This window comes from Hyposmocoma kahamanoa, unplaced genomic scaffold (genome assembly GCF_003589595.1).
Source record: "Hyposmocoma kahamanoa isolate Upper Pololo Valley unplaced genomic scaffold, ASM358959v1 87, whole genome shotgun sequence".
In the NCBI taxonomy this organism is placed as follows: Eukaryota; Metazoa; Arthropoda; class Insecta; order Lepidoptera; family Cosmopterigidae; genus Hyposmocoma; species Hyposmocoma kahamanoa.
Window position 1 is genome coordinate 1,148,553 of NW_020654422.1, and position 19,464 is coordinate 1,168,016.

General features: G+C 33.8%; 1 protein-coding gene across 2 annotated transcripts in view; it reads right to left on the minus strand.

The window, feature by feature from the left end:
• The window catches only part of LOC113235271 (DNA-binding protein D-ETS-4-like), a 42,220-nt gene that overhangs the window by 19,480 nt on the left and 3,276 nt on the right, over positions 1-19,464 (minus strand). The window contains exon 1 of one of the 2 annotated variants that reach the window (XM_026470921.1): positions 3,333-3,365. The exons of the other annotated variant lie outside the window; for it this stretch is intronic. Within the exon in view, the coding sequence (XP_026326706.1) occupies positions 3,333-3,353 (21 nt within the window). The 5' untranslated portion in view covers positions 3,354-3,365. Of the gene's footprint in view, positions 1-3,332; positions 3,366-19,464 lie in introns of those variants that run through there. 2 annotated transcript variants of the gene reach the window in all.

Below are 19,464 nucleotides of genomic sequence, written 5' to 3' on the forward strand. Positions count from 1 at the left end.
AAATGAAATCATCTATGACGTTGTATTTAGGGAAAAAAGCTGAGTTTATGAAGGGGAAAACAGACAACATAGTGACGATTTGCGGTCAGGTCTGTGCTTAAATGATAATGTATTATGACTTCAGATATGACGTTGGTAAAAGGATAATGGTAAACCATGTATGACGGTATCGTTTATGAGTACTTAAATATTCTACTTCAACCATATTGTTTTTTTTTATCAAATCGGATATGTTTTTTCCCCTTGTGATTTTTTTTACTATATCAAGTGACGGGACGAACGTCGTGGGCTTGGTAAGAAGCGACACGTCTATTGATTTGATATTTTATGAATATATTTTTTTGTGAAAATACTCCACTATTTTGTCATTATTATTGCACAAAGATCGAACGACACAAAAATTCCTTATATATGACTGAACTCGAACTAGCGCCTGTTGTGGGACCTGTAAAGACTACTAAGGGTCGTATTCCAGAACTCTACTCAATGCTCAAGTCAGGATTTGAGCAGACTTGAGTATGATTTCAAGCACTGGAAATTTTACCCTAATGGCAAGGTCTTGAGTATGATTTTCAGTGCTCACTGCAATAGTCAAGTCCTGACTTGAGTATTGAGTAGAGTTCTGGAATACGACCCTAAGAGTTGGTTTCGAAAAAACAGTTTAATTTCCAATATATATATATACATATACGAGTATAATAGTAAGGGCGGTCTGGAAATCTTTGGGGGAGGCCTATGTTCAGCAGTGGACGTCTTTCGGCTGATATGATGATGATATTACATATTAACCATTCGTCATTCGTGGTGTTAAATCTAAAAACGACTTTCCTGAGACATAATTCTTTTGATAAAGAGTTTTAAAAAGACCTATAAACTACATTAAATTTGCAGTATGCTGTCATTGTATTCTTTTTATTATGATATTGCCAACTTTTTTTTCTTTAAACGTACACATTCATAGCCCGCATTGGGGAATTACTCTGTATGGATACACACATGGACAAAACCAAACTCATGCATGAGAGAAATAAATGTAAGCCATCATTGACTTTTAATTGTAAGTCAATGTAGGCCATATAAATATTTCTCCAAGTATAGAACTTATATAAAATATCGTGTAGGCTTAAAGTTACCACAGCATAAAACCACGCTTAATGTAGTCCCAAAACGCAAACAATTTACATTTGAATCGTTCCATTTGGTTTATCACCATTTTTATAACTATTCTATAGATTTCATTTTGCTAAATTCAAAATCATGTGCTACTCTTTAAAATAAAAACCACAAAATATAAAATTATATGTTTTCAAGACAACATTATGAGAAAGTCTTGCGAGTTTGATTTCTGTTTTGAAATTGCCTAATCAAAATCTACGGCGTTCTGTAGATTCGAACTAAAACTATATAGGGTTGTCCTATAAACGGTTTCCTGGAACATAGAAAAATCTATAATATTAGGAAAAATAGCGAATATTATATATGGACGATCTTCAATATTCCATTGCTATTTGAATGAATCGTAGTTAGAAAGACGTAGTAACAAAGATAGACAAGGGGATTCTGGGATGGTTAGGACGTGTCGAGAGAAAGAATTAAAGATTTGGGAAAAAAGAAAGATTGGGGAAAAAGACTCATAAGGTGAGAGTGAACGGGTAAGGGTTGACCAAGGCGAGCTTATCACGACTAAATTGAGGACGTCCTAAAGAAAGGCCAGGTCAAGAGCATTCTTACGTCGTGCGCCTGATAACAATTGCATTGCCAGAGCTTTAAATTGCAAAGATCAGACCGCTGTGCCCGTCACTCTGAGACATAAGTTGATAAGTCCCATGTGCCTGTAATTTCACCAGCACCCTCACCCTTCAAGACCGGAATACAGTAATGCTGACATTACTGCTTGGCGGCAGAAATAGGTAAGGTGACAGTACTACCCTCGACGAACTCGTTCAGAAGAAGTTCTACTGCTTCTACATGTATGAAACACTGATGCATGTTGGTGAAGCGACAGATGTGAGTCAAGATCGTAGCAAGTGAAAGGAAGGTGGTGCCTGCTCGGACGGAGAAAGAGCTTGAAGAATGTATATCGCACTTGAAGTCAAACACTGTCGTAACTCAAAAACTAGTGGAAAAAAACACATTTTGAAAGTTTAAAAAATACGGAATGTATCTTATTGCGAAAATGTGATTATTTTATTTATACATAATATTTAATCATCTATTTATAAACCAGAATATAAATTCATTGGTTTCACTCTGTAATTGTTTGAACTTTCAAATCGTATCTTCTTAATTCCACAATTTTGAGTTATGACAGTATTTGGTGTCGTGTGCTATATAGTCGCACTGCTATTACAATAGTGTTATAACTTAAAATACGTGGAATCCAAGATTATACCGTTGCTGAACGTAAAATTTGGGTCTCTACACGACAATAAAACCGTCATTAGAATATTATAAGAAACAATTAAAAGACTTACTTAACTCTAAATGAGACAAAAGTTATGTGTGCTAGTTCTGTACAAAACAGTCCTTACTCAAAAATAGTAAATTATATTTGCCCATTTATTTTTAAATATACTTGAAAAGTATGAAATTGTTTAGATGTCTATAATAAACTTTGTTTTTTACATAAATTTTAATAACCCTTCACAGGAAGTGAATTCGTTTTTCATCGATTCCGAAAAAATACAGTTCTTGGGTTAATACACTGCTGTGTTAATAGTGAGATATGTATTTTAATGAACAATGAACTATAAAATTTCAAAGGAAATCGCGCGGCCTCGTTTCATTCATTGTGAAGGTTCCTTATTTTAAAGTTCAAATAATCTCAGTCCAGAGTACTACAAAATCCGACCTCAAAAGTCATTCATCCCCTAGTTTACCACCTTTAGAGATGGAATATTTTTGTAAAATTTAAATGGAAACAGAAGTGGTACCTCTTTCCAATAAAAAAATGATATTCAAAATCTGTTCACAAATGTCGGAGTTATCGCTAAATAAAAAATACAGAGAATTGAGAACCTCCTCCTTTTTTTGAAGTCAGTTAAAAAACATAAATATAGCAAATACGTAGGTACTGTAGCAGGTTGGATAGATTATATTATTATTTTGTATTTGGAACTGTATAAAAGTAGAAAAGTTGTTGTCAAATGAACATCGAGAGAGTTTTGAACAAATCTTCAAAACTGAACGCTCACAGTAAATCTTAATTATTAATATATTCCTCGTTTATTATTAAGCAGTACCTCTCACTACGCTATAACCACAGCTACACCTCACACAGTACGTACACAGCTTTAACTAATACAGCGTAAAGATTTCAAGAAAATAAATACCTGATAATAATCGAAATGCATATCCCCTGGTATAGGCACACTATCATAGTCCCAAAGCGACATTTTGTTTAATGTTTTATCACTAAGTGTTTCCACAAGCACTCTCTTTCATCTAATACAAATATTTTTCCTTTTTATTGTAATTTATAACGATAGTAAGGGTTTCTTATCGAAAGTTATCTAGAGTACCAAAGTTCGCAAGTGTATCGACATCTTTTCGATAACGTGACGATAACGCGTCGATAATAACGTTGATAACAGACTTTATAACTCCTTTTATGGTACCAAATTTGTCATTTTAGGCTTCAATTTAGCTCTAAGTATCTGTACCAAAATAATTCGGAGAAATACTTGTAATACAACACTTCTAACTAGAACGACAGCACGTTGTCTCTCACCGTCTACGGTTACGAAGGCAGATTCAATGTGATGTTGGGAGGAATTTACTAAAAATAAAAAAGTTCCTACACCTCGCTGTACGAGTACGAGACTTCATGATATCGTTGACATGCTCCATAATATCTATCATTATTCGAAATTTATTGACAATATGCTACTCAACATTAAAGCGCGAAACACACAGAGAGCGGGTGCGGATCGAGCGGGGGTCGAGTCGGGAGCCGCGCCCCACTCACGCCCGTCTTGCGCCCGATCCGTTTTTTTAACAGATCTGTGTATCGTTGCTATGTTATAATATTATTTGTGAATAGCCGAATACATCTTTCTTTCTTTCTTTCTATGTAGGTATTTACGTGATCATAAGAATAATAATATTGTCATGATCTGAAGCACTTCACTTATTATGTACATTTTTATGGGGCCTTAGGAGACTATTTGCGGATACGTTGATGATTGCAGTAAAGCTGTCAATAATACAGGGAGTAGGTACTTATTGCCCATTTCCTGAGCTTGCCTCTTACTTCATTTAAATAAAACCTTCAGAACCGACAACAGATTATATAATAACATTTATTTTAGACAACATCGTATACGTTTCTCTGATCTCAAAGTAAGTAACTAAACACTTGTGTTATGGAAATCGGAAACAACGACGGTACCGCAGACACCCAGATCCGAGATTATATAGAACAGTTAATTTTCCTTCATATACGAGTATTTATATTTCTACGTGTATATATTTGCGTGTAATGCGCTTTGGTGGCATGACTTACTTACTGACTTACACTTTTGATCCCACTCTCGGAATTTATATTATAAAAAAAGTTAAAGGTAAAAGCTAGCTGGAAGGAATCCCTGTATGGAATAAGCTCGCCTTTGTACACCCTTTAAAATTCTTTGTAAAAATTTGTAATTTGTTTGTACATTAAAGTATTTACATACATACATAATAGCTTTAGTTTTTCGATATAAAGATATTTCTTATCTAGACAAAGCAAACAAATTTTTATACACATTTACGTTTTGGTCGATGACTTAACAGCAGTGCAGCTTGCAAAATGATATCTAAATCATATTGTGTCCATGCACATTTCATTTTCAATGTTTATTGTTTCGACTGTTCTGTAACAGGCGCCAATATCATGATCAGCAAATGTTTAAAATAAGTAACAGATATGAAAATGTACGGCAACCATTGAGTATATAACCAGAAATAGAGACGAAATAAGGGCCATATATTCCTGGTAACGCATTAGCGATACAGCTCCTATAAATATCAACTCTCGTTTGCACTGAAATATAGACAGGCCGACTACTGTGTGTGCGCGTCTCCGTATATTCCAAAAAATTTTCTGTATTTATTGTAATAAAGATAATATCCCGTGCTGTTCTATTCGGTGGTGTGGGAAAAGCAGCATAACATCTAAATACAAAACAAATGGATTCACATTTCATTGGTAATTAAATATTAAATATGTAATTTTGCAATATTCGTCCATTATAGCATATATCAAGTTAACTGATCGGTTTGAAGTGAAACAGTTGACGACAACCGTCAATTGTTTCGAACTCGGTCCAGCCAATTGAAGCGCAGTTGTCACAGTAATGATATGGCAGAATAGTTTTCAAACAAATAAATGACATTTCGTCTCTATTTCTGGTTATATACTCGATGACGACAAATAATAACATAGTTTATAATTTAATCATACAAAACATGTAACTAACTAGTTTGACAGGTGATATCTAAAAAAATCAAATGTGTGATTGGTCCATGAGTTTTTTTCTTATTTACATGAAAAAATAACTACTTTCGATAAGGTTTGAGAATTCTACGAAATCATCGTTCCGTTATGAACTATATTTTTTATACTTGTGTACAAAAACTACACTTAATGAAATTGGTATTCGACATCTCATTCGTGTTGTAGTAGATTGATTCTTCAAAATTCCGCAAGGTGGACATTTTGATAGTTCAAATGTAACTTAACAGCATTTATTTATCTTAAAACATTCTAAGTCCATCAAATCCGTGAATAATCACGGCTGGATCGTGTACAGTCGCAGGCGCAGAACCGGTTGTCAAGGTTCTTGGTTTTCCCGCACGACACCAAGATGGCCGCCTAATATTGTTACTTAGTAACCACGCCGCTACACTGATTTATTTTTTAAATTTATTTTCATGGTACTTTTTTATTACCGTGGACTTTTAATTTTTATGGTTTATCTGGTTATTACAATAAGTTATATTACAGCTCATTACTGTGGAAGTACACCATCCACTTGCTTTTATTCCATTAAAGTTTTTATTCACTTGTTTTTATCTCACCCAAATCAAAAGAACAGCATTAAAAAATAAGCAAAAAATCTAATAACAAAATACTGATATAAGAAATAAATTTGAAATAATCATCATCAACCATCTGTTTTTATTTCATTATTTGTATTCGATGCACGTCTGTTTTGTTCTTCCAATCATCTCTACTTATTTGACTTTAAAAAATTCAACTATAATATGATTCAACCCTAAAATGTGTTAACTGACATTTGACACGAACCATTGACAATTTTCAAGCTTCACTATTTTTAAGCGAAGTACGCATAAAAATTAATTGTATATCTGTGAAAAAAGCTTAATATGAATACCACTCTACCTTCCTGTCATACAAGTTATAGCATATAAATCCTCGAGATGGACAGGACAGCCTCTTGTTATATACGCCACATATTTAAATATGTATTAAATAAAGTGAAATATTTTTATTTATTACTTTTTAAAAACATCACACACAATTTTGAAATTTGAACTTTCCGACATTGTTACGATAAGTCATATAGTGCTGAATTTTAATCTTAAATTCGCTATGTGTTTCAAAAATCAAGTGCTAATTAATTAATATATCACCGCTATGGATCGTGGTGCTATCCACAGGTGCCAACCAGGGAGGCAACTACTACTATAATGAGAGCTTTTGAACTTTTGAGCCAGGAACGATACATGGCGGGTTTCTTTTTTAGATTATACATTTTTGAAAAAATTCAACAAATTTTGTCACAAATATATAACTTTTTGACGAAATCTGTTGAAAATCCCATTATTTGTTAGTAGACCTTTCTAGGGTTCTAGTTTTTTTCTTTATGTTGAAAGTGAGTGATCATTTATTTAAATCGTAAAACCGAGTAAGTTGTTGACTGTACCTAGAAATTAATTATTGAGAATAAAAATTACCATGTCGCATTTTTTAAAAAGGCATATCGAAATTTCACAGAAAAATCGATGTTTGAAATGTATATAAATTGTTTCGATGTATGTAGCTTATTATTTATATCACAAGGGCTTCAATGCTAAAAAAGACGCTTTGGTTTACTGCCTATTCGTTACTTCGAAGTCCGTGTCTCAGAATAGATTAAAGATAATGTTTTCTTCTTAATTATCCATAATATATGTATATATAATTTGTGAAAGTGTTCATCCAGGGAACTACTGCCATCTTACCTATGTTTGCCACCAAGCAGTAAAGTGAGCATTACTGCGTTCAGGTTAGGAAGGGTAATGGTGCTGGTGATATCACAGGCACATGGAACTGTCAATTTATGTCTCTGGGTGCCCGGCATAATGGCAGACAGAAGATTGTAGCAATGAAAAATTGAATTAAACTAACATTGACTACCTTAAGCGAGAGACTGGAATCCGTACTAGGTAACTAGACCGGTGTTAGAATTCTCTCTCAAAGGTGGGAGCCTTAACAATTAATTTTTTTTTAAATAAAAGTGGCTACGCTATATGATAAACAATGTGGTGATACGTGTGTGCTCGCTGGTGCGTGTGTAAACGTTTGCATACACGTAAGTGTGTGTATAGTGTTTGCATGATTTTGTTCGTTTATATTTAATTTTTAATACACATTAATCCAATCAACCAAACGCCCCTGCAAAATCATGTTTTTGAAGACACAAATTTACTACCATTATCGGATATTGTAAAGAAGGGAGGTCTGAGTCACACCCAGAATGTGGGTAATATATTCCCATTGAATAAAAGAATTGCTAGACACTGAACTTTATGTTCTCGTCTATAAAACGCCTGAAGAATGCCAGATTAGTTTTCGGTTTATAGTACATTTTATAGACTATCAAAATTTCTACCTTGCCCTTAAATTCCTTTTTGCTTTGCCTAATAGCTTTATAACAGTCCACTATAGAGAATGAAAGGGATTTAAATTAAAGGGAAATAAATTAATGAATAAAAGTGTTTTACGGTATTTATAAAATGATTAATCACGTCCAACATTTATGACTACCTCTCACTATACCGGGTACTAATAGTCGGATCAACTAATGAAGAAACTTTTTCACTGATTTTACTCTCGTGCTCTTCGTACAGAAAATTACCTAGAGAGCTGATAATAGTGTTGTGACTATTATGATTAAGAATCGATACTAGCTCAGCTTGAAATAAAATTTTTCCCGTACTAATACGGTTCGTTTTGCTCGAGTCGCGCAGCAGGGATACTGGCTTTATTTCAGAATTTATTTTCTTACAAACTAAATTAAAGCTATTTGAAAAATGGATATCGTATAGTATACGTGATCTATTTAGTTCAGTTGATATAAAAATCATTGGTGTATGTAAAGTACTTATTCAATACAGAGCGGTTTTCTTCTAAAATTTCGAAGTAAGTTTTTTTTCTATCGCGAACATTTTTAGAAATAATGTTTTACACCATGTAATCAGTGTATATTCAATTTTACTATATATTTTTTCCAAACCGATTGACTCAACACTTTCCCTGTTATGGGGAATCAACCAAAGCCATTTGAGGTTGTATAGAGATTCAATATTAAAAACGGGTTGCATACTGCATGTTGAAGAGAATTAAACCCTGACTGACGTTTGCATTTTCAAAAAGTTGATTATCAATAAATTAAAAAATCAGTTACGAAATAAAATTCCTTAATCAATGGGAAATTAGTTATAAGCACTTTCAGTATATATACAGTTCGAGTTCTACTAACTAGGTTATTATTTGTTAGTTATAGCTATGTACTATTTGTAATGTGTAACTGTTTGTTGATCCCAATAAATTAAAAAAACGTACTGCATTCGTTTTTACATAAAGATTCCGGAGCATATATTAAGATTATCATTTCTTAAATTTAAAAACTACATTAAAAATATTCTAATTGAAACGTCATATTACAAAATTGAAGACTACGTGTTAGATAAAGATGTATGGAAAGAAGACATGGCTCTAAATTCCACACAAATTCAATTCATATTATATTTTATATAATCCAAAGCATTTAAGTTTAATTCCTAATGAAAACTTTTGGATTTCTGCCTTACGTTCCCCTGGTAGCCTTCGTCGAGATGTCTAATTACCAGATATTGCAATTATTGCAATTAAATAAAAATGTGGTAGCCCAATGGTTTGACCTACCGCTCTCAAGCAGAAGGTCGTGGGTTCGATTTTCGTAATTAACGGTAACCTATATAGCCATATAGGTTAAGTATTATTATGGTTATTAAAACCAGCAATTTACTTTACTGAGACAGTGTGTTAAAAAGGGACCTTTGTAAAATTTTAAGTAAAAATGTAATAATAATTTTTTTTTTCTTTTTATTTTAAATCATTCCAGGATTTCAGGGGAGATATTATTTAAGTAATATACATAGATGTATATTACTTGAAGTTTAGTAAATATACTCTGCTTGTCTCTGCTAATTAAATTATTATGGAGTAATTAAAGCCGTTGCGCATATTAACCTTTATAGTAGTGCCATAGCCGGTAGCAAGAGACAAACTTCTCAACACTCAACAATTTTGTTTCTCAAATTCACGTTAGCTAGAAACATTCAGTACAAAGAGTTGCCTCGTGTGCTCGTTAAAACCAGTTACACATTAATATCAGAACAATATTTGAAAGGCTTTATTGACTTATTGCCTTTTATACCTATTCTAAAATATAGACTAGAATAATTCGTGTACTGGTTAACTGGTCTCACAATGTACAATAATTACCTGCCATAAACTTAATTAAAGCAACAGGACAATCAATTGCCTTAACATAAAGTCCATAAAATACGTTGTACGAAGGCCACGCTTATGACGCCAGCAAGTTTCCCTTTCACCAACGCGAGTGGGCTGCGCGCAAGTAATCGATATGATCGATTTATTCGCCACGATATCGATAATCGTAATTCAAATTGTGTGGGAGTTTCTTGGCAAAGGTGAGGCTAATATTAGGTTCCTCTAAGTTACATTCCTAGCTATTAAGATGTCATTGAATATCATGATTTTTATTGTTTAACAAAAAGTTGTTAAAAACAAGCAAAAATAAAGCCCTGCAACAAGCAAATATTTTTTAGAGTAAGATTTGGCACACACTTCAAGTGTTAAAGTTTATTAAAAATAATACATTTCATTATCGCGTTGCACTTACATACTGTTTTACGTCATATTTTTGCCTAAACGTTTTGTGTGGTAATACTCACAAATTCTTATCTTGATTGATTTATTTAGTTCGTATAAAATGGATTTATTATTGCCTTAATATGTGATTATAACAAAAACTTGTTATCTTTTTTATTTAATACCTCTAATTAGTTAGAATTTACGTTAATACAGTTTTAATTTCGAGTATTTCAATAATCTAACTCTTAGGTGGTAAATTACATATTTTTTAAATACTGTGCCATATCTATAAATTATTATTTAAAAATTCAGAAAATTTAATTAAATTCCTTTTAAGTTACGTTCGTTTTAATCCGTTTTGAAAAAAAAATCTAAATATATAATTTTTATTTCTATATTTTTTTCAGAAAGGCGGTGATTAAGGTCACCCTTGAGGTTTTTTTTTGTTTACCTTTCATATATATTGCAATATAAAGTGGAAAATGTCAGCAATTCGGCTGCGACTATTTATTCGCAATCTTCACAATTGTATTATCACGTCACTTCTTTCTATAAAATGGTATTTTAAAAGTTTGCAGTCCCGTATACCTAAGTGTTGGTAGCTAGCTCCGTTGCCGTACGTATTACGGTAGCTGCCAGTATTTTGGCTATCTACCACGGAAACCTATTAATTTCATTAATTTGGTATAGTCCTATTAATATACCTTAGCTCCTCTTGTCTTTGCAGGTAATATTGTTAAGAATTAAAATCAGTATTGAGTATAAATAAGTAAAATACAATGTTATTTTTAAAAGGAACACGTTCGTTTTCCGTTCATCAACACACAAGTGTTATATGTATTGTTTGATACAAAAATACCATACTAAGTATGTCATCCACGCCCAAGCTAAGAGAAAGAAAAGGCGTGGTGTGACATGTCTGGTGTGTAATAGTACTTGTAATTTGCTAGATTCACAAAATGTGTCAATCCCTAGGCAAACGCAAAAGGCATATCTAGTTTGTACGTCCGTTGCAGTTTTTGACACATATAAAATTTTTATACAATTGATATATATTATTTTTATATATTATATAAATTTGGAATGTCATTGATTCGAAAATCAAAACGTCTTCAGTTTTGTTGCAAATGGAGAAATAGTTTTTTTTATGATACCCAGTGTCGGGACGAACAAGTCGTGCGCCTGGTAGCAAGCGACACGCCTGTCCTTAACAGTTGCATTGCCACTCAGAGAAATAAATCACAAAAGGCACTGACACACTGCATCGGTGACCCGAAGTTGACAAGTCAATGTAATTTCACCAGCACTTGCCCTTAAAATCGGAACGCAATAATGATCACATTATTGTTTGGCGGCAGAAATAAGTAAAGGGACAGTACTTATCTAGACGGACGCTTTCATAAGGTAACTCTACTGCTACTACTATTAGAAATAAAACAACGTATATTATTTTGTAAAAATCAATACAGAGTACTAAAAAAACCGGCCTCAAAAGCCATTCACTTCCTAATTTGCCATCCTTAGAGGTGGAATGTTTTCTTCAAATTTAAATGGGACCACACTCTTTCCAACAAAAAAAGAATCATCAAAATCTGTTCACAAACGCAAATGAGTTATCGCGTAACATACATACAAAAAAACATACATTCGAATTGAGAACGTCCTCCTTTTTTTGAAGTCGGTTAAAAATGTAGGAAAAATTCGATTTTCCAAGCATTGTCAGCATTAAGAAATTAGCGTTCAATCGCGAATTTTGCGATGTAGTGATAATTATGCCAAATTAGCTAGCTTCAAACCTTTTGGACAACAATCACCAAATGCATGATATTTAATTCTAAACCAGGTTTCGTTTTTATTTACAGACTCAAAGGCCTGAGTACTTGTACTTAAACTCGACAAAAAAATTTAATTCTTCAAAAAACAAAATCAATATCTATTAATGTTTGCATTAATTGTCATCTAGGACTCTGTTCAAAAAAATTTAAAAAATAAGCAAATGTTGATTCAAAATATATGTATATACTTTTAATAAAACTGAATTTAAACAAAGACATAAAATAAAATATCAAGTAACAAAAATAATTAAAATCTAGGCATGAATAAAATGAAACGCGTGTGCGTGTATGCGTGGATCGTGTTGTGTTTGTGTGCGTGCGTAGTGCTGTATTGTTCGGCAAATACAGACCATGGCAAAGAGTGCAATCTTTATCTATACGATTTTTATCCAATTTTTAGCTATACGAATAATTAATCTAGACGACAAACGCAGGTGGGATTAAACCATGTTACCTAACCATATTCCTCGAAATGTATCCTGTATAACACCCAAAGGTAAGCTTCTCGACGTCAGAGCTTTGAAAGTTTGCCTTCGCGAGGAAGTTGTTGCCAAATTAGTCTCTTAGCGTAGATGTTATAATGTATAAATAAAATTGAACATATGATATTACATATTTATGTAAAAAAATATTAGTAAGTGTTTTATTAAGTTCGACATTTTATACAACCTCTTCTTTTTATCTTTTCCAGTAATAATAAAGGTACTTTACGCACCCAATACTAAAATCATTTTTGAGTGACCCAATTTTACAATCTATGCTTGATAACTCTTTTATCTCCAGGGTCGTATTTAGAAAAAAACATAATAAACATCAATAGTAAAATTTTAAATGTTTTGTGACTTATCTTTTAAAAAAAATAAACAAGTTAACAACGCAATGGAAAACAACAAACAAAGTAACAAAATGTATAATAATTGTTCCGTGCGTCATCATTTCTCAATTGAGCTGACCAAAAGTTCGCAACACTATTACTTTAGCATTTTCCTGGTACAGACCGGCGCCGGCGCATGTTTTCGCAATGCTATGATTCAGACTACGTGCCAATGGTTAAAGATTGAATCATAAGGTACTAAAGCAACTCTCACTCTAAGTCTGATTTTTGTTGAATGTGATTGAATAAAATATGCTGATTAAAATAATGTTCTGTTCGCATTAATTTGCTGTACAATAAAGTATACTTAATTTCAATGTCCTAAGACTTAAAATATATGTTTATGTTATCATTAAACAATCAAAAACAAAGTATTAAAAGAACGTGCCAGAATGCTGATAAGAAAAATTTGTAAAGTTTCCTTATTGATTATGATAAAACTAGTTGACGTAAATATCGATAGCCATCCACTACCAATTAGTAAATTTATCTCACAGATAAAAAAAACAAAATAAACAAGACATTTAACACAAAATCTTTGACTTTCGATGAACCATTTTGGTTAGATAAGGCAGTAGCTAGGGGCTATTTTTAAACCCCCGAAATTTTGTTTAATTCTCAGTGACATAATTTCCCGGGTATTTCATCTCGTATACTTTTGTTGAGTTTAGTCTATATTTCGACACAGTCGCATGAAACACTATGAAAGATCTCCAGGGATCGCGATACTGTCTCATTGTCCCAGTAATCACTTCTCTTTTAGGGGTGCAATTACACATCTCGCCTACAAGGTCTAGAGGTGTAAAACAACACATCGAACAAAAGTGCAAATGGAAATGTATGACCTACATAGTACATCAATCAAAGAAAGCACTTGCGTAACAATCATAATAACTCGGCATGCCGCTTCCGTACATTCATAGCTCTATGTTAATTCACGTAACACTGACAGTACGTCCTCGACCTCCTTTAAGCAAAAGTGAAAATCGGCGCGCAAACATGAATCTAAGCTTCTTGGAAGTTTGCCTTATTATTGCATGAATATTTCTCAAATAAATGTGAAAAAAAATGCTAATTTACCTCGTATTTCACGGTGCATTTACGGTCTTTTGAAATAGCTAGCCTAGTCATAAGTTTTGGAAGTGAAGTTATTTTTTTTCGACACAAATTCTTATAATTTTTTTTGTTAAGACTTTAACTTCTTTATTTATGATTTTTTTTATTATGACATTGTTATAAAGGTTTCCAATAATATTTTTGATAAAGGATAGTAATGTGAATAGTTATAATGTACTACAGATGACCTTATTTCTAAGTGTCAATGTCTTTGATGAATTCGGCTATGGCGTCATGTTGCGAAAGTTTTCACAACGAGATCAAGAACTAATTTCTACCGAGAACAAGAATATTGGTGTCAAAAGACTTGATTAGGGCTACCATATCAGGATTGCAAAGTAACATAACTCATGATTATGAGACGAGAAAGCTGTGAAACTACAATTAACCCTTTTATATTCAGCATTTCTCACAAAATAATCAAAAATTAATATCTACTGAGAACACAAAGATTTATATTTAATAAAATGTACTAGATTAGGGTCATTAAGTAAAGTAATGTATTACCCTATATTATATAATTTAATATGACAAAAAAACTATAAAACGTTCCAAACTCTTTCTTATTTCTAACGTGTTTTCAAATTGATAATAATAATATGTGCCAGACAATCACACCAGTTGCCTGGTCTCAGGCTAGGGATTTCCCTGTACTGTACCAGAGCAACTGACGCCTGGGGCACTTCCCAGAACACCCAGACCAGAATTAACTCAGAAATGTTCATTTACCGAATTCGGGAAATGAACGCGGGACCTCAGCCACCGGGAACACAATTTAAACCGTTAGGAATTTCTTGGGGACTTACAGCTTTACCAACACGCCCAACAAGATATTGGATTACAGTTAATGAAAGATATTAAACCATTTTTAAACCATTTAAACTGATAAAATTAATTACAACTGATAAAATTAATAAAAGCAGTTAATTATAAATATTCTAAAGTATAATGTTATGTGATAAAAATATCCACTATTTCCGATATTTATAATGTTATTATAAAATATAATATCAACCTAATTAATTGTTATCGTCCTAAACTCACCATAGAACTAAACATTTCTTGAAGTGGACTCGAAAAAAATTAAAATTTGTAAACATAGAAATGGTCTACTGGCACATTTCACTGCCGCTATATAACTCACACTGACTGAACGGTATTTCGGTACTTAATAACGATGGCGCAATATGTTACAGTTGTTTCAAAAATCATCGCTGCAAAGAAATGGCGCTAAAGTCGCTTAAATTTGATATAGTCTGTATATAGTCTATATATATATATATATATATATATATATATATATATATATATGTGTGTGTGTGTGTGTGTGTGTGTGTGTGTGTGTGTGTTGCCACTTTTCATGAAAATTTAAATACGTAGTCGTTGTCGATACTTTTGACGATAGATTGTGAAATAAGATAAAATTATGCGAAAACTGACTGAATTGTAAATATTACGACGACACGTTCCAATGATTAATAATTGCGTTATTGCCTTCTTTATTCTTATTGGGTTAAAAAAAAACAAAGAAACTTAAATTTTTTGTATAATAAACAGTATTGACATTCAGATTTCCCGGTTCAGCATTGCTAAACAAATGCACTGTCAAACCTTTCAGTGTTGCACTGTCATTTAAATGGCTGTTAATCTCAGAGCAACCGGCTCTACCACGGCGAAATGGTCGACGTTATTTTCGCCATTCTTGCATTGCAATAGAGGTTTTTCTAACAAACTCTTTCTGCGTCGATAAAATATAGATAAACTCCCTTAAACGGTTTACCGGTAGAACAAAAGTTGTTTTTTTATTCAACAGTCTATAGAGCCACACGGTTCCTCATTAAATCAGAAAGTAGCAATAAATATTAATTAGCAAAATATATTACATTTAAACAAAGTACGAGTCACAATCTGGTTCATTGTATATAAATAAGTATACGTGAATTTTGTGATACATTTAAATGAACTGTATTGCAAAGACTTTAAGTTTACTTTAAATTACGAGAGTAGCTTTTAAGTAATTACCAACATGACCTTCGCAGGGACTACTTCCGACTTTGGTTTTTTTTTTTCACATCAGAGCACAAGTAAATTGCGTATACAGCCAATTGCTTTGCGGTTTTATGGGGATTTAAAGTTCAAGAATATTTTACATTTTCTTGTATGTCTTACAAGATAATGTAATCATTGCAGCTCAATCCAGATGCTGATATATCTAGATATTGTTATTTAAATTAAAGCGCGCGGGCTATTTTTGACTTATTCATATCAATAATGAAATAATTTCGTTCTCATGCTAATAATCCGTATTTTATAGTATAAACAGCAGCAGGAAGGAGGACTTCCAAAGTTAACCCTGCCCGGGCAATGCGCACTTAACCAGTAACATTTATAAATGCTTTCCTTTCAAAATTGAAGCAAAAAAGTTCAAGGCTTCACGCGCACGACTAATTCTCTGCACACGACCAACCAGTCGTTGTCGGAAGTGTTGAATGTAGTCACGATTTAAGTAGCAACTTTAGTGTTACCATTAGGTAACATAAGTATACAAGTAGGTATAGATAAGTGTACATTATGTATATATTGATTTTAAATTTAGTTATCTATAAGAGAAATGTTGCCAGCTTTGTGGACACATTACCCCAGGGCGCGGGCGTCGATGAACATTCTTCATTATCATTATGAACCCATTTATACATCCCACTGCTGGACACGAGTCTCCTCTAAGGCCATAGTAGTCCGCCATACTGGCCTACTACCAGTTGGGGATTTCACACGTTTTCCAGGGGTTGTGAACATTCTTCGACGTGCAGGCTTCATCACGATGTCTTCAGTCACCGAAAAGCTCATGACGAGTTTCAAATTGGAATTTCGCACATATATTCCGAAAAAGTCAGAGGTACGAACCCGGGTTCGAACCCACGGCCTTTGCTTGGGAGGCGGTAGGTCAAACTGTCAAACTGGTCTGCTACTACGGATTTTTTTATATCATATATTTTGCTGTGCAAATATTCTACTAGCTTTTTGTTATTATTATTATAATATTATTACATTATTATTGATACAAAAGAAAACTGGCTGAGTGAAGAAAATTCTGTGATAGATTTCTTATATATCTCATAGGCGTTACGGCAAAAAAGTCGTTAAAAATCAAAATAAAAACCTGCAATAAGCTATTTGTAAGGTCCGCTTTTTCGTTTTGTGGCTAAGTTGACATAGCGTCTTCTAGCAAACCGTACTAGATGCTACACCAACGCTATGATACAAACATCTCTTCTAATTATTGATTAAAATTGTCCAGTCTACTTATTCCGAGATACATTGCCAGTGATACAAATATAAAATGCACTATTTCATTAAAGAAACGGCTAAGCATCAAAACTAATCGAGTAAAAGAAAATTGCATTTCCATTACTGAAACGCCAAGTTAATTTACTACATACGGGAAAACGGTTAATTAACGAGTAATGGAGTGCAACCACGCAATGCCATCGACTTGTCTACGATTTCAATTGGTAGATTTCTTAAGCTTTGATAGAGAATAAATAATTAAAAAGAAGGTCCAAGTTTTTTTTCATTTGTATTTGTTATAATACCTAGTGACGGGACGAACAAGACGTGCGCCTGGTGGTAAGCGACAAGTCTGTCCATAACAGTTGCAGTGCCACTCTGTGCTTTATATCGCAAACCACTTAGAGGCACTGTCTCTGCGTCCGTCACCCTGAGACATAAGTTGTCAAGTCCCATGTGCCTGTAATTTCATCAGCACCCTTACCGTTCTAAACCGGAACGCAGTGATGCTCACATTACTGCTTGACAGCCGAAATACGTACAGTGGTAGCACTTCGTTGCGATGAATTCTTTCACAAGGATCTCTAGTGCTAGTAAAATATCATATTTTTTAATTTTATTTTGTGAAAATACTTAACAAAGTTCGAACAAACCCAAAGAATAAAAATTTCTTCGATCCGCCTAAACTGCAACTAGCGACCTCACCATACCAGGGCTATTGCTCTCCCAACTAAGCGTTTTTTTTAATAATATAATATCAAGTAACGGGACGAACATGTCGTGCGCCTGATAGTAAGCTACACGTCTGTCCATAACAGTTGCACTGCCACTCTTCAAATCGCAAATATCTGACGGGTACTGCTACTGCCCCCGTCAACCGGAGACATAAATTGACAAGTCCCATGTGTCTGTAATTTCACCACTGACAGAACGAGTCAGTAGACATTACTAACTCCTCTATCTACTTCGAAGATCTTCGTTTTACGTTTTAACAACTTTTTTTTGCCGTAAATAACTGTGAGACATCTATGCAAGTTCTTTACAACATACCAATTACATTTTTCATTTCATTAATACAATTTTTGTTTAAATTTTATACTTTATCCGCTTACGCGATGCAAGCAGCCGTGGATGCATGTTGTCACAGAGCGTTGCGCGATTCGTGCGTCACTGGAAGCATAGCACACCTAGAGGTGCCGGTGATGATTTTATACCGATTTATCCGATATCGAAGTTATAACAGGTAAAAGAACTAATATTAATTGCTATTTCGGTAACTACTCTAGCAAACCACAAAGTTTTTAAGGGCCGAATAGGTGGGGATAGCGCATCGCGTGAGCGGATAAACACAAGACCAGTGCTGTGTAACTATTTGACCTATTGCTAAGAATTGACTATTTTAGATAAGGACAGAATGTTGTTATCGTTATTTATTTGAACTACACAATTATAAAATAACGCACACAAATAAATAACGCACACACTCAACATAGCCCCGCATTAGGGAAACCCTGTGTCGCGGGTACCATGGACACACGCATAGACAACCACAAATTACACCCAAACTCACGAGAGAAATAATTGTAGGCCATACAACTATTTCTCTCGGCCCGGGAATCGAACCTGGGACCTCTGCGTGGCGGTCCGGCATGGTAACCGTTCGGCCACGGAGGCAGTTAATTATAACTATAATATGTTATTTTAGTAGCAAGAGGGCTCCTTGTGAAAGAGTTCGTCCAGGGAAGTAGGTACTGCCACCTTACCTATTTCTGTATTTCCAAAATCATTTTTAAAACAATGGATGTTAAGCCTTTTTTTGGCGCTTAAAATATTTTTGCTCTATCTAAGATTTTTGAGGCTTTCATACCGACACTTGAAAGGCAAAATGGGATAAGCGACACTTTTGGTCATATTGGTTTATGTGTACCGTTAGAATCAGCTAATGTTTCTGATTCCAGTGTCCAGTTTAGTAGCGGTAGAGCTACTTATGAAAGAGTTCGTCCAGGATAGTACTACCACCTTACCTATTTCTGCCGCCAAGCAGTAATATCAGCATTACTATGTGCCGGTTTTGAAGGGTAAGGGTGCTGGTGAAATTACAGGCACCACTTGTCAACTCATGTGTTAGGGTGACGGGCGCAACGGCCGAGCCTTTCTGATTTAAAGCTCTGAGTAACTCTGCAACTGTTATGGATAGGCGTGTA